The 15751-nt window shown below is 51.5% G+C and overlaps 1 protein-coding gene across 2 annotated transcripts; it reads right to left on the bottom strand.

Annotated features, from left to right (window-relative positions):
• Positions 1–1426: 1426 nt before the first annotated feature.
• On the bottom strand, positions 1427–11609 carry LOC103191033 (cofilin-2). Of its 2 annotated transcripts, none has more exons than XM_042346152.1 (4): positions 11498–11609; positions 5494–5807; positions 4395–4471; positions 1427–2781 (listed from the first exon to the last, which is right to left on the bottom strand). In XM_042346152.1, the coding sequence occupies exons 1-4, from the start codon at positions 11498–11500 to the stop codon at positions 2666–2668; spliced, it is 510 nt and encodes a 169-aa protein (XP_042202086.1). In that variant the 5' UTR covers positions 11501–11609; the 3' UTR covers positions 1427–2665. The 2 variants fall into 2 exon arrangements, with proteins under 2 accessions (XP_042202086.1, XP_042202087.1); XM_042346153.1 differs by lacking the exon at positions 11498–11609 and adding an exon at positions 10512–10534.
• Positions 11610–15751: the final 4142 nt, after the last annotated feature.

Below are 15751 nucleotides of genomic sequence, written 5' to 3'. Positions count from 1 at the left end.
CGAGGTCAGGTCAAAATGGCCTCCCTCAACCGGGTGGGATGGGAAAGAAACTACGCGGCCATTTTACCAATTGCTTTTCCACCGCCTCAACCTCCCCCACACACACGCGTGACGTCTTTAGGATTAGACCTGCTCGAGGCGTGTCTGTCTGTGTGTGCGTGCGGGCGGGCGGGCGTCGCCGCTGGGAGGGTAGTGAACTCTTGAGCAAGAGCTCTCCTCGTCGGCCTTATCGGAAGAGATGGGCCGTCTGATTGCCCAGAGGCGAGTTGCATTCTTCCCCCTTCCCCGCCCCGTTCCTCCGACCAAGGTGCACATTTTTGAAGTACTTTGCACCTTCCACCCACCCCCCACCCCCACCCCCACGTCACCCACCCCCACCCCCACCCCGCGCTCAGCTCCTGACCTTTGACTGCGTTGCAACCGCGAGCGAGAGAGAGAGAGACTTGAGAAGTCGGTGCGAAAGGGCCGGATGCGGCCCGCGGGCCGGCAGTTGGACCACCCTAGCGTAGCTGCGTCACCTCTTCCCGAGGAGGTGGGCGTTTGCGGAGGTAGAGCAACGCCCCCCCCTCCCCTCTCTCTCTCTCAGTCTGTTCAGTCATGTTTTGGGGTGCGGGGGGGGGGGGAGGAATCCGTGTGTCCTGTTACTCCCCCCCTCACCTCACACGTGTTTAGCGTGTAACTACACGCACACGGCTGTTATCCCTCTCCTTAGACACGGAGTTTACACTGTTGATTGCTGGCGAGGCTCGAAGGAACCGTCAACCAAAACACGCTCTCTGCCTACACGCGCGCGCGCGCACCCGTCTACCCGCGTGTGCGTGCGTGCACCTGTCTACCCGTGTATGTGTGCATGTCTAACCGCGCGCGCGCGCGCGCGTGTGTGTGTTTGTACATGTCTACACGTGTCTCTTCTGCGCGAAATGTCACCGCGTTTTGGGACTCGGGTCAATGGTCTCCGATCAACTGGAATTTCAATAAAGAATTAGCAAACACTTCGCTGCTGTCCCGAGACTCTCTCTCTCTCTCTCTCGTCGGAACGAAAGACGTCGCTCTCTCTCCCTGGAGGGAGGCGGCTGCTCACCTAATTCCGGGGAGTATTAGGCGCAGGTTGGCGAGAGCGTGGGCGGAGTGGGGGGGGCGGAGTGGGGAGAGCCCAGAGCACGTGCGGGAACTTTAAGAGTAGCGCTTGAATAACAACATGAATAACCCTTCCATTTCATACAGCGCCTTATCACGTTGAGATGTCTCAAAAAAAGTGCTTCACAGGAACGTACCGCACCGCACCGCCCGGCGTAGTGACTTATCCTGGCGCGCGCGTGCGGAGTAAGGAGACTGGTAGCGGCTCAGCGACGGCGGGACAGCCCCGTGCGGCGGAAGCGATCGAGGCGGCGCCGCGGACGTTAAATCACCGACTTGAGACGTGGGGGAAATACGATCGTAAGTTTATTAAGATTGTTAACGGTTGCTTCCGTGATTAGTATCTGTCGAGGGCTCCAATGTCCCACCTGATTAATTCCCTGCGTTATCACTGCTCCGCGAGGCGTCGTTCCGGTGTCCGTAAAGGCGGGCAGTCCGTCACGCCGCACGTCGCTTAACGACTTCGTTCTCCGCCGGACGCGGTCTGAGTGAGGGTCTGTCATGGCGTCGCCTTCCTTGTTTAAACGGCGCGTCCGACACTCTCAAAAGTGTTTGCGAACGGGAAACTCTCCCCCCACACGTGGACCGGTTCTAACGCAGGACATGGTACAAGATGGCGTCCTGGAATCTACGAGTCTTTAGTGGCTAAAATGGAGGGACCCCCCCCCCCCCCCCCCTACACCCCCACCTCTAAATAAGATTTGGTCACGTTTCTACCTACACCCGTGAAGAAGGCCGGTGTCAAAAGCCTCCTCGTCATGGTTCGGGAATGCTTCCACTGGTTTGGATCACGCGCGCGCGTGTGCGGGGGAAAAGCCCGGGGGTCGACGCGGATTTACACCCACGGCAAACCCCCCCACCCCCCCACCCACCCGAACGCATACCGTTTGCTCTTGCGTCCGGCCGGGGAAGAGCGCGTAAATAAAGGGGGAGCAGCGGTTTAAACGGGAATATTTCAAACAACTCGCGCGGTGGGTGCGGGGCGGGATTTTGAGTGGGGGGGAAAAAAAAGACGAAACAAATTTAAAAAAAAAAAATCCTCGGGACGTCGCGCAGCGGCTTTGCTGGATTGCAAGCGGCGCTAAGGGTCGGCTACAACATGGCGGGCGGGCGGGCGGGCGGGTGGGGGGGGAAAGAGACCTCGAAAAGGCGGGTGATTAAACCGAATTAGTGCGCGCGTCTCTCTCGCTCTCGCCCCACGGGGAATGTTTCAACAAGGAATATATAAGCTGTGGTGCGCGAACCCCCTCCCAATGCCCCGAGCGTCTCCGAAGCTTAGGCTAAGGAATGTTTCGTTTGGACCACAATTTGGCAGCGGATGGTTCCGGCAGCGCCTCTGGGTGTCGGGGCCGCGGGTGGCGGCGGTGGAGTTAGTTCGGCGCGAGGGGAGAGGAGGGGTCAGTCGTTTTGGTAGCGTCAGAATGAAGGGAGGTCAAGTTTGCGAAGGCGGGGGAGTCGGGAGTCGGAGCCGGACCCACCACCCGCGCGGGACTGTACATTGGAAGCCCCCCCACCCCCACAGCTGGCACTATTTCACTTTGATTTCTTCCACGGACACCACCTTGTTGCCGCCCAGTTTCACGGCCAAGTTATCCAGGTCCAGGATGTCGTCCAGGCTGTTCAGTTGCCACTCGTGCTTGATCCCTGCAACGAGAGGGAGGCCGCTGGTCAAAGCGGTGCGCCGCAGAAGGCGCGACGGGACCGCAGAAACTCGGCGCCGAGCGCTTCACGCGCGCCTGCGCGGTGTTGCCGTGAACGTTTGGGGGATCAGACGGGTGTCTGACACACACACAGTCTCCAAACCCACCTGAGAATTCCCTGTACCCGACCTCTCGGATACCGTTGGAATGGAATACGCTCTCTCTCTCTCTCTCCCTCCCTAGAGGGGACGCCCCCCCTGCTTACCTAATTCCGGGGAGTATTAGGCACAGGTTGGCGAGAGCCAAGGCTTGGGGGGGAGCCCAGAGTGCGTGTCGGGGTGACTGCGGCTGCACCCGCGCACGGCTCGGCCGCTGCTCGTCCAGCTCGGGCCACCCTCCCCGCGAAGGGCTTCGGCTGCAGAGTCAACAGCAGCCGAGCGGGAGGATTCCCTTCCCGCAGGGACCGTCGCTGTGAAGCGCGGTGACCCGTCGGCAATTGCCGGCAGAGTCCCGCCCGCGGTGAGATCGCGCCACCAACATTTTTTTAGGGAGAAATACCCAACCAAGAGCCAATGGTTTAAACGTCTCTTGAAGCACGTCATCGAGCTCATCGCCGCACTGAAGTCGAGCGGGAGTCTGAGCTCGAGTTGCGGTGCGGAGTTCGGACCCACGACCTTCAGACCCAGGTGAGAGTCTTAATTAAACCGGCGTGTAAGCGTCTGTCGAGCACTCTGGGATGCAAATTGTTGTTGTGTTGTCGAGACCGATCGGCCTGTGCTGCTGTAATTGTTATTGTGCTGAGGTGCCAGCAATGCCCAGGGTAATAAATCTCCATAGAAACGCCACCTGGCATTGTGCCTCCGAACATCTAGACAAGCGCTGGGGTTAAGTCGGTGCCAGTTGCGCAAATTCCCCGGCGCTAAAATGTTGGCAAGTCAAGGTTTTTGCCTACGTCAACAAATGCTTTCTCGCTCGCAGATCAGTTTGGATGTGTATCTGCTATGTTTCAGGATCTCTCTCTCACTGCCAACTATGGCCTTTAAGAGCCAATATAACTGTTGAGTTGTATACAGTATTAAAAGTTATTCCGTTGACGCCAACATTTTTTTTTTTTTTAGAAGGGTCAATGTTAGGATGTGAACATAGGAATTTGCTCGACCAAAGGTCCGTCCGGTTCGCCTTCCGCCGTCATGGCAGTCGCTTGCACGTGTCGCGTCCCAGACTTTCCACTGGATCCCAAGATGTTGATAAAATGTAGTGACTGTGTAGCTTGTGGGTGAAAGGCAGCAGCCAATTGCTCACAGCTGCAAATAATCGTGGATTGCTGGGTAAACAGAGGCCCGTGTGTGTGTGTGTGTGTGTGCGTGTGCGTGTGTGCGGAGTGAGCAAACTTGCCTGAGTTTCAGCCCTAACCTGACCCGCCCGTGAATTAAACCCAGCTGTTCTCTTGCGAGCTCGATAAGCACTACAATAAAGGCCTCCGCAAATATCTTTAGATGCTTATTTTACGCAGGTTGAAGTTTAAGAATAGAACATTCATTAATATTTAACCTTCTGCGGGCCAGGAATTTGACCCGAGTCCCCTGACGGGGGCCGGTCCAGGAGAGTGTTGGTTACCTGTGAGCTTCCGCTTGATTGCGTCCTTGGAGCTGGCGTATAGCATTTTGCTTTTAAGAGGCGCATTTTCCGGAGCCCTGAAGTTAGAGAACAACTCAAGTAAAACAACTGGGCGTTCTGGCTAATATTTCCTTTGCATACTTAGTAGCCCCCTTCCCCGCCCCTCCTCCATCCCAACAATATCCTCCTGGGTGTGTGCGAGGGAGAGAGAACCAGTCCCAAGTGTCCTTCCTCTACTTCCCTTCCCAAAAACCCATCTCTCTGTGTCAAAGATACCAGAGATAAGGGACTTCAGTCATGTGGAGAGACTAGACTGGAGGCTGGGACTGTTCTCCTCACAGCAGAGAAGGTTAAGGGGAGAATTAATAGAGGGGTTCAGAATTATGAGGGGTTTTGATACAGTAGATAGGGGGAAACTGTTTCCTCTGATGGGTGGGTCGGTAACCAGAGGCCACAGATTTACGGTAATTGGCAAAAGAACCAGAGGGGAGACGCGGAGGACATGTTTTTACAGAGAGTTGTTACGGTCTGGAACCCACTGCCTGAAGCAGATTCGATAATAGCTTTTAAAAGGGAATTGGATATTTTCTTGAAAAGGAAACATGTGCAAGGCTTTGGGATAAGAGCGGGCGAGTGGAACTAGTTGTTAGTTCTTTTAAAGAGCTGGCACAGGCTCGGTGGGCTGAATGGCCTCCTTGTGTGCGGTAAGATTCACAGCAGGAGGACGTCCCGAGGTGCTGGACCTGAGCTGGGGGTTGGGATCAAGAGGAGTGGAGGGCAGGGAGGGTGGGGGTAGGAGGGTGAACAAAGGCGCGGTTCAAGAGGAGGGTCTTGAGACCCTTGAAGGAGAGAAGGGATGAGGCAGAGGGACTGTGGGATGGAATTTCAGGGGGTGGGGGGCAGAGAGGCTGAAGGCCTGACTGCTGATGGTGGGGCGGGCAAAGTGGGGGACACAGAGCAGGTCGGGGCACACCAATTCTTGGTGAGTTTTTAAAATCTATGAGCCCTGTGTTCTCGCTCTCTTCACCCCCTCCCACCCCCCCCCCCCCCCCGTCAACAGACAGTTAAGACCCAGAAACGAATTAAAACGGCCACTGACCACATCACAAAAACCAATTCTTCCTTCTTGGTCTCTTTTGTCTCGTACTTTGCGTCGTAGAGGGCGTAGCGACAGTCTGTGGGGGGGAGCATTTTTGTAAAAGTTTCGAAGGGGTTAACCACGACCCCGTCCAGGATGTCTCCGAGTACAATCTCGTTCTCCGGATCCAGTACGATCCGCGAGAGGTCATCGCTCAAGCGGAAGAACACGGCCTTCTTTCGCTTTCTCATCTCCTCTTGACTGCATGACGATTTTCTCACTTTCATCTCATTGAACACCGTGATGACCTCCTCAGTTACTTCAATGCCCGATGTCTGCGGATGGAAGTTAACAAGAGAGGTCGTGTCACGTCCCTTTCTTTTTGGGGCGACCAGGCCGGGTGTCTGACGCGCGCGGAAATCCATCGCCGCGCTCAAGAGAGTCTCCAAACCCAACTGAGAATAATTCCATGCCTCCCACCTACACGTGGAAATTCCAGAGACATTCACTGAGACTGGATGCGCTCTCGCTCCCTGGAGGGACGCACGTGGCTTACCTAATTCTGGAGAATATCAAGCCTAGAGGCGCGAGCCAAGGCGTGGGAGGGGCCCAGAGTGTGCGTTGTGGTAACTGTTGGGAGTCTGACCAGCTAAAACTGGATAGTTTGCCACTGAGAGCGCTGTCTGGCAAGCTTTCCCGCCCTACTGTTAGGGCTTTGGCTTCCAGGGTTAAACAGGAGCGAGTGGAAGGATTCCCCCCCCGCACTCCCCCCCCCCTCCACACTTTTCTGGCCATCATCTGGAGTACACGTTTCATTCCAGCTTGGCATCACAGCGGCACACAGCATGACTTGGCTTTGTGCACGTTCAACCCCGAGTCATTTGTGTGGTGTCTGGAGACAGGGTTCACTGCAAAAATAATGCACATTTACATCAGCAACATGACATTGCGTTTTCATGACTCCTTGTGAGCTCTCTCTCTCTCTCTCTCTCTGGGATACTTTCCAATTAGTCTCTCGTTACAGGTAGTTTTACCACCCGACTCATGCCCCACTGGGAACACAATCAAGTCAGACATTTTAGCTGAAAGAAGATGTTGGTTACGAATTCGAACAGTATCTCCTTTTCCCTGGAAGACTGTGGGTTGCAATTCTATTCGCCTACAAAATAAGTCAAAACACTTCACAGTAAATCCTGTGAAGTGCTTTGCGACGTCTGGAAGACGAGATAAGGCGCTGTATCAACTGCAAGATTGTGACTGTTATTCAGATTCGTCAATCTTGTGGCCTTTCGATAAAAGCAACTCACACAGAACATTCGAAAAGGCGTTGGAACAAATCTATAATTAAGCAACGTTTGACCTCCCCATTAGAATCATACAATATAACAGCACAACAAGAGGCCATTCGGCCCATCGTGCCTGTGCCTCTTCTTTGGCAGAGCAACCAACTGGACCCACTCGGCCGCTCTTCCCCCATATCCTTGCAATTTTTTCCTCTTTTCCCTCAACTCTTGAAAGTTAACAATGATGATAATCCCTGCATTTGATGTCGCGCTTTTCACGTCTTCCAGAAGTCTCAAAGTGCTTCACAGAATTGTTCTTGAATCTGTTTCCACAGCTGTTATTGAATCTGTTTCCACTACCCCTTTTTCAGGCAGTGCATTCCAGATATTCTACATTCTACTTCGTTGAGACGTCTCAAAGCGTTACACAGAATTAAATTTACAAATTCCCTTCTGGTACTTGTTGGCACAACCACGATAGTAAAACTAAAGTTTAGAGGTTTTTACTCATTTTATCATTCAGCAATAGTCTTGGACATAGCTTCTGCCTTCTCTCATAACCCCACAGCCCCAGACTAAGGGGTAAGGCAGTAGATAGCAGAAGTATCCATATAAAATCTCTTTCGCTCTCCCACCCTCCAAACATTTTGAGACAAGAATGCAATTTCAATTATGAGAAGCCATTGAAAAGAGTTAACTCTTTTCTGCACCAATTCGATCTCAATCCTATAAAGTATTAGCATCAACTCAGCTGAGTTTGAACCTCCAGAGTACTGTATGGGGTTCTCTTTTACAAATCAGAGCTAAATTAGTTTGACAGACAGGGGGAATGGGTTGTAAAGTTCCTGAAAGTGAAACTCATGGTATGTTAGAATACTGCGCCCAGTTCTGGGCACCGCACTATAGGAAGGATGTTAAGGCATTGGAAAGGGTGCAGAGGGATTTACGAGGATGGTACCAGGAATGAGGGACCGTGATGATGAGGAAAGGCTGGAGAGGCCGGGATTATTCTCATTGGAGCAGAGAAGGTTACGAGGACCTGATAGAGGTCTTCAATATCATGAGGGTTAGAAAGGGAAAAACTGTTCCCACTGGTGGGTGTGTCGGTGACTCGAGGTCACAGATTCAAAATAGTCTCTGAAAGAAGCCGAGGGGAGGTGCGAAGAATTTTTTTTCCACGCAGCGAGTTGTTCGAATCTGGAAGCGTCGCCTGAAAGGGCGGTGGAGGCCGATTCGATAACTACTTTTTTGAGGAGGACGGGTTGGTGGGTTATGGGGAAAGGGCCGGGGAGTGGGATTGACATTGCATTGCTCTTTTCAAAGAGCCGCACAGACTCGATGGGCCAAATGGCCTCTTTTTGTGCTGTACGATTCTGTGATTAAAGATCCATGGGCGTCGTTCGAGTATCATTGAAAGTAACAATGCTGCATCACTGCTGCCTTTCCCTGATGCCCCTAGAGGGCATATTTTATCTGTTGCTAGGGTACTGAGACAGATCAAGCATCCCGTTTTTTCACTATGAGCTCATCTTAATGGAGAACAAAAAGAAACGACTGTGTCCATGTAACAGACTGCTCCATCTTTAGTCAAATCTGCAGCTGCAGAAAGAGAACCCAAGACCCCCTATTCGGGAATTCAAGTTGCAGCTTACTATAGATTATGTTCAAGTGATAATTCACCATTATAGTTAAAGAGAAAGGCATTTTGAATTAATTAGGGGATAGAAAGCTGGAGGCTTAAAAGGCTGTACATTGTAGGAGGAGTGGAAAACAGGTAGGTATTGCGTTCAAGTCACGCAGTGTTTTGTTAAAATTAAGAAACCGGGCGAGAGGTGCAAATGACTGATACAGGATTGATAATGGTTTTATTGTTAGCTTTAACATCGGCTCCCTGTTAACACAGCACTTTTGCACAAAAAAGGTTGTGCGCAGGAAAGGTGGAGGCTGCCAACTCTCCCTAAAATGAATGCCTAAACGACCATTTTAAAATCCGCTCCAGCTTTATTGATTAGAAACTGACACTGCAACTAAAAACCCAACTGTAAGCAGACTGCGGGTCGCCATTTTAGTGAGATGCAGCTTCTGTTCCCTGCACATCAACTGCAATGAGGAGAAGGGGGGGGGGGGGGGTGTGTGGGAGGGTGGGCGCTCCCACTGCAGAGGCCTAGCTCTCAAACATAAATATTCCTTCATGACAACACTGATGCTAAAAAGCAAAGCGAGTCCATTCAAGGTGACCCACAGATATCACATTTCCAATCCCCATTGAAATGTCAAACCTAATTTTTTTTTGCAACGGGAAATATTAATCCGACACAGGAATGAGAATTTTGTAATCTAAAAATCCGACAGAACTTTTATTTTAAATAAATGAGTTCAAGTAAAACCAAACATTGCAAAGGAGAAATAAAATGGAAAATCGGGAAGGGAATTCGAATTCAAAATATGAACAGAATTCTTGTTATCAAATGAACAAAGATCTTGCAAAGATACAAAACTGACCAGTGCGGGTCTGCAACTAACAAAACAAAACCCTCGCAAGGAAATTAATATAAAATACGCAGATAGGGTGTTGGGGGAGGGGAGGGGGAAATAAAAAGGTAAAAATGTCGCAGAGAAATTAAGGTTCTCAGCAATTGAAATCTAATGTTATTCTGGAGGTTAGTGTGATTGTGAGGGCGGATGGTCTGGTCTGCCGGATGTTTTAAACGTTAAGCAGAAAAATGTAAATGTCTGAAAAGCAGATTCCTTTTCAGGGAAAAAAAATCTTGATCGCCTTTGTTGCAACAAAAGGATTTGTTTAAAAAAAATAGCCCGAGGCTTAAAACATGCCCAACAAATCACACGCTAACCAGAGAGGGAGAGACGAGAGAAAGAAATCCACAGAGAAAAAAAAGAGAGAGATCTGCACACTCAGAGTGACAAAGGGAGAGCGAGAGACCGACACAGAAAAGGGAAGGGGATACACACACAATGAGACAGATAGACCCACAGAAAGGGAGACAGAGAGAAAGGGAGACATACGCAATGAGACAGAGCGCACACGAGACACACACACACACACACACAGTGACACGGACAGAAATAAAGGGTAAGAGATGCACACAATGAAACAGAGAGAGCGAGACACAGACAGCGAGAAAGGGAGGGAGACGCAATGAGACAGAGTGAATGAGAGAGAGAGACACAAACGGTGACACAGAGACACACAAACGGTGACACAGACAGCGAGAAGGAGCGACGCAATGAGACAGAGAGTGAGAGAGTGAGAGACCCCCAAAAGCACCTCACAAAACCCACCAGGAAACAAAAAATATTAATAATAAAATACAATGAACTTTTTTTCACAGCTCTATATGGTCGCCTCTCGCTCTCTCGCACAGAGATGATGAAGGCTAACTCAGGAGCTCAAATCAGCCCATTTTGAGCGAGAAAGGGAGGGGGGGGGAGAGACGCAATGAGACAGAGAGTGTGAGAGAGAGAGAGAGAGTGTGAGAGACACACAAATGGTGACACAAAGACACACACACAAACGGTGACACGAAGACACACAAACGGTGACACAGACAGCGAGAAGGGGAGACGCAGTGAGTCGGAGAGTGAGAGACCCCCCAAAAGCACCTCACGCAAACCCACCAGGAAACAAAAAAAAACATTAAGAATAAAATACAATGAACTTTTTTTTTCACAGCTATATATAGAGTAGTCTCTCTCTCTCTTCTCTCTTCTCTCTCTCTCTCGCACGTGAAGACTTACTGAGGAGCTCGAATCGGTCCGTTTCGGTCCGCCCCACAAAAACCACCAGGAAAACAATAATAATAATAATAATAATAATTATAATTCGTTCTCTCTCTCTCTTTACACCCACAAAGACTAAAGATTAACTAAACCGTCGAGACACGCAACTCGTTTGCCCGACGACAAGTTAACCCCCTTTCCTCCTCCCCCCCACCACCTCACCACCGCCACCAAAAAAAAAATCAGGAAAGCGACACTATTAATGAAAGAAAAATTAATAATAATAATAATAATAATAATTCATTCTCTTTTTTTCAAAAAAAAACAGCCATTTTTGGATGACAACTACACTAAACGCTAAGCAGCACAACAACACGAAGGAGGAGGAGAATTAATTCTCTCTCTTTTTTTAAACACACAAATAAAATAATTATAATAATAATATAATAATAATATAATAATAAAAACACACACAGAATATGCGACTGAAACTGAACTGAGGGTTAAGAGGCGAAGAAGTGCACCTCTCATTTTGACGACAAAATGAACCCTCTCCACCACCACCACATCAACAATAATATGATTTAATAACAGAATAATAATTCAGCATTTTAATCCCTTATAATTAGAAATAATATTAGCAATGAATAAGGATAATTTGCTTTATTTCCCCCCCACACCCCCAGAATCACGACCAACCGACATACCCCACACACACACACACACACACACACCCCAAAAAAAAAGGGGGAGAAGAAAAAAAAAAGACAAAATAAATACGAATAATTAACAATTCATTCTCTCTCTCTCTCTCTCTCTCCACCGCCGCCGCGAACGACGACGATTTCGACCGCCGCCTCGAAAGAAAATCACGGCCCCAATGAATCGATTCATCACATTAAATTAAATTAATTGAATCCCTCTTTTTTTTAAATAAAAATGACGATATAAATATATATATAGAGAGAGAGAGAGAGAGAGAGAAAAAAAACCCTCACACGTACCATGTTGTCGAGTGAGAGAGAGAGACGCAGAGAAGGGGGACTCGAGGTGTGAGGCGACGCCGCGGCGGTGACCGGACTCTGGGACTGACTGCGTGGAAAATGCTGGAAGGAAAAAACCGTTGGGCGGGAGGCGGGAGGGGGGGGGGGGGGGGGGGGCGGGGCCGGGGCGGCGCGGGGCAGTCTGGGAGGTGTAGTCAGGCGGTCGTCGGGCGGTCGTCCCGTTGGTCAGTTGTTCGCTCCACTCCCACTCGCCTCCGCACTCACTCACTCACCTCCTCACTCACACCTCCTCACTCACCTCCTCACTCACCTCCTCACTCACTCCTCACTCCACTCCTCACTCACCTCCTCACTCCACTCCACTCCATTCACTCAGCTCCTCACTCCACTCCATTCAACTCCATTCACTCACCTCCTCACTCCACTCCATTCACTCACCTCCTCACTCACTCCACTCCATTCACTCAGCTCCTCACTCACTCCACTCCATTCACTCAGCTCCTCACTCACTCCACTCCATTCACTCACCTCCTCACTCCACTCACACTGACCGTCTCACTCCACTCACTCACTCACTCACACTGACCTCCTCACTCACTCCACTCACTCACTCACTCACCTCCTCACTCCACTCACACTGACCGTCTCACTCCATTCACTCACTCACACTGACCTCCTCACTCACTCCACTCACTCACACTGACCTCCTCACTCCACTCACTCACTCACACTGACCTCCTCACTCCACTCACACTGACCTCCTCACTCACTCACCCACTCACTCACACTGACCTCCTCACTCCACTCACTCACTCACACTGACCTCCTCACTCCACTCACACTGACCTCCTCACTCCACTCACACTGACCTCCTCACTCCACTCACACTGACCTCCTCACTCCACTCACCTCCTCACTCACTCCACTCACACTGATCGCCTCACTCCACTCACTCACTTCACTCCACTCACCTCCTCACTCACCTCACTCCGCTCTACCCACTCCACACTCCTCACTCCACTCACTCACTCCACCCACTCACCTCCTCACTCCACTCACTCACCTCCCCACTCCACTCAACTCACTCACTCCACTCACTCACCTCCTCACACTCACCTCCTCACTCCACTCCATTCACTCACCTCCTCACTCACTCCATTCACTCACCTCCTCACTCCACTCACTCACCTCCTCACTCACCTCACTCCACTCACCTCACTCACACTCACCTCCTCACTCCACTCACTCACTCCACTCACACTGACCTCACTCCACTCACTCACCTCACTCCACTCACTCACCTCACTCCACTCACACTCACCTCCTAACTCACTCCACTCACTCCACTCACACTGACATCCTCACTCACTCCACTCACACTGAACCTCACTCACTCACCTCCTCACTCCACTCACTCCACTCCCTCACTCCACTCACTCCGTCACACTGACCTCACTCACTCACTTCACTCACTCACACTGACCTCCTCACTCCACTATACTCACTCCCTCACACTGACCTCTTCACCCCACTCACACACTCCCTCACACTGAACTTCCTCACTCACTCACTCTACTCACTCACACTGACCTCCTCACTCACTCACTCCACTCACTCACACTGACCTCCTCACTACACTCACACACTCCCTCACACTGACCTCTTCACTCCACTCACTCACTCCCTCACACTGAACTTCCTCACTCACTCCCTCACTCACACTGACATCCTCACTCCACTACACTCACTCCCTCCCTCACACTGACCTCCTCACTCACTCACTCACTCACTCACTCACTCACTCACTCACTCACACTGACCTCCTCACTCCACTACACTCACTCCCTGCCTCACACTGACCTCCTCACTCACTCACTCACTCACACTGACCTCCTCACTCACTCCACTCACACTGACTTCTTCAATTACTCCACCCACTCACTCTACTGACACTGACCTCCTCACTCACTCCACTCCCTCACTCCACTCCCTCACTGACACTGACCTCACTCACTCCACTCACTCACCTCCTCACTCACTCCCTCACACTGACCTCCTCACTCTACTCCACTCACTTACTCACTCACACTCACCTCCTCACTCACTCCACTCACTCACTCCCTCACACTGACCTCCTCACTCCACTCACTCCCTCACACTGACCTCCTCAACTCACTCACTCACTTACTCACACTCACCTCACTCCATTCACTCACTCACACTGACCTCCTCACTCACTCCACTCACTCACTCACTCACACTGACCTCCTCACTCCACTCACTCACACTGACCTCCTCACTCCACTCACACTGACCTCCTCACTCACTCCACTCACTCACTCACTCACACTGACCGCCTTACTCACTCACACTGACCTCACTCCACTCACACTGACCTCCTCACTCACTCACTCCCTCACTCACTCACTCACACTGACCTCACTCACTCCACTCACTCACACTGACCGCCTCACTCACTCACACTGACCTCCTCACTCCACTCCCTCACTGACACTGACCCCCTCACTCCACTCGCTCACTCACACTGACCTCCTCATTCTCTCCACTCACTTCCTCAAACTGACCTCCTCACTCCACTCACTCCCTCACACTGACCTCCTCACTCCACTCACTCCCTTACACTGACCTCCTCACTCCACTCACTCACTCCACTCACACTGACCTCCTCACTCCCTCATTACTCACACTGACCTCCTCACTCCACTCCCTCACTCACACTGACCTCCTCACTCCACTCCCTCACTCACACTGACCTCACTCCACTCACTCACTCCACTCACACAGACCTCACTCCACTCCCTCACTCACACTGACCTTACTCCACTCACTCACACTGAGCTCCTCCCTCACTCACTCCCTCACACTGACCTCACTCCAATCACTCACTCGCACTGACCTCCTCACTCCACTCACTCCATCACTCACACTGAGCTCCTCCTCCCTCACTCACTCACTCCCTCACCCTAACCTCCTCACTCCCTCACACTGACTTCCTCACTCACTCCCTCACTCACACTGACCTCACTCCACTCTTTCCCTCACACTGACCTCCTCACTGCACTCACTCACACTGACCTCCTCACTCATACTGACCTTCTCACTCACTCACACTGACCACACTCACTCACACTCACTCACACTGACCACTCACACTGACCACACTCACTCACACTGACCTCCTCACTCACTCACACTGACCTCCTCACTCACACTGACCACACTCACTCACACTGACCTCCTCACTCACTCACTCACTCACACTGACCACTCACACTGACCACACTCACTCACACTGACCTCCTCACTCACTCACACTGACCTCCTCACTCACACTGACCACACTCAATCACACTGACCTCCTCACTCACACTGACCTCCTCACTCACACTGACCACACTCACTCACACTGACCACACTCACTCACACTGACCTCCTCACTCACTCACTCCCACTGACCACTCATCACTCACTCAAACTGACCACACGCGTTCCGTCACTCACACTGACCTCCTTGACACTGACCACGCTCACTCACGCACACTGACCACTCACACTGACCTCCGTCACTCCCTCCCTCCCTCCCTCCCTCCCGCAGACCAGCGTCAAGGCCCATATACCGCTATACCGACTGTTCGATTAATTATCGGAAGACCCGATAAAGCGCCGTATCAAACGCAAACCGGTTATCCTCCTTTATTAAAGGGGGGAGAGGGGGGTGGGGGTGGGTGGGGGGGGTGGGGCAACGGCACAGTTTGCTGCGTAGACGTGGGGGCACTTTGGGGGCAAAGCGTCTTAGCCAACGGGCAACGGGGGCGGTCAACGGCACGTAAAGAAACGTGAGCTTAAGACGCACGGAACGGAGGTGACTTGTTCTCCAGAGGGACGCACGGGGAGGGGGTGGGGGTTGGGGGGGAGAAGGGGGAATGCATCTAACCGGGAGTTAAATGGTTTATTTCTCTTTTTATCTCCAGGGAATTTGGGTGACGGTGGACCTAAGCCAATGATGGGATAGGAAGACTGTCTGAGGCCATATATGGGTAAGTTTGAGCCTGGAACGAGCTTCATCTCAGGGACTTCCTAATATGGGAATGATCGCGGTGTCATTTACCGGCTCTCCGCATAAAAGAGGCCATGTCAGGGCCTTCGCGGGAGCTATTTTGCACCGGGAGGGTGGGGGGGGGGGTCGCGTGACGACGCAGAGAGAGAGAGAGAGAGAGAGAGAGTGGGGGGGGG

The sequence above is a fragment of the Callorhinchus milii genome, unplaced genomic scaffold (assembly GCF_018977255.1).
Source record: "Callorhinchus milii isolate IMCB2004 unplaced genomic scaffold, IMCB_Cmil_1.0 Scaffold343, whole genome shotgun sequence".
Lineage (NCBI taxonomy): Eukaryota > Metazoa > Chordata > Chondrichthyes > Chimaeriformes > Callorhinchidae > Callorhinchus > Callorhinchus milii.
This window is presented reverse-complemented; position numbering and strand designations above follow the sequence as displayed.

Coding starts and splice junctions, on each gene's coding strand:
- LOC103191033 (XM_042346152.1), bottom strand. Junction 4,472..5,493: donor GAATTGGTTTTTGTGATGTG/GTCAGTGGCCGT, acceptor CTCTAACTTCAG/GGCTCCGGAAAATGCGCCTC. Junction 2,782..4,394: donor AATCAAGCGGAAGCTCACAG/GTAACCAACACT, acceptor CTCTCGTTGCAG/GGATCAAGCACGAGTGGCAA.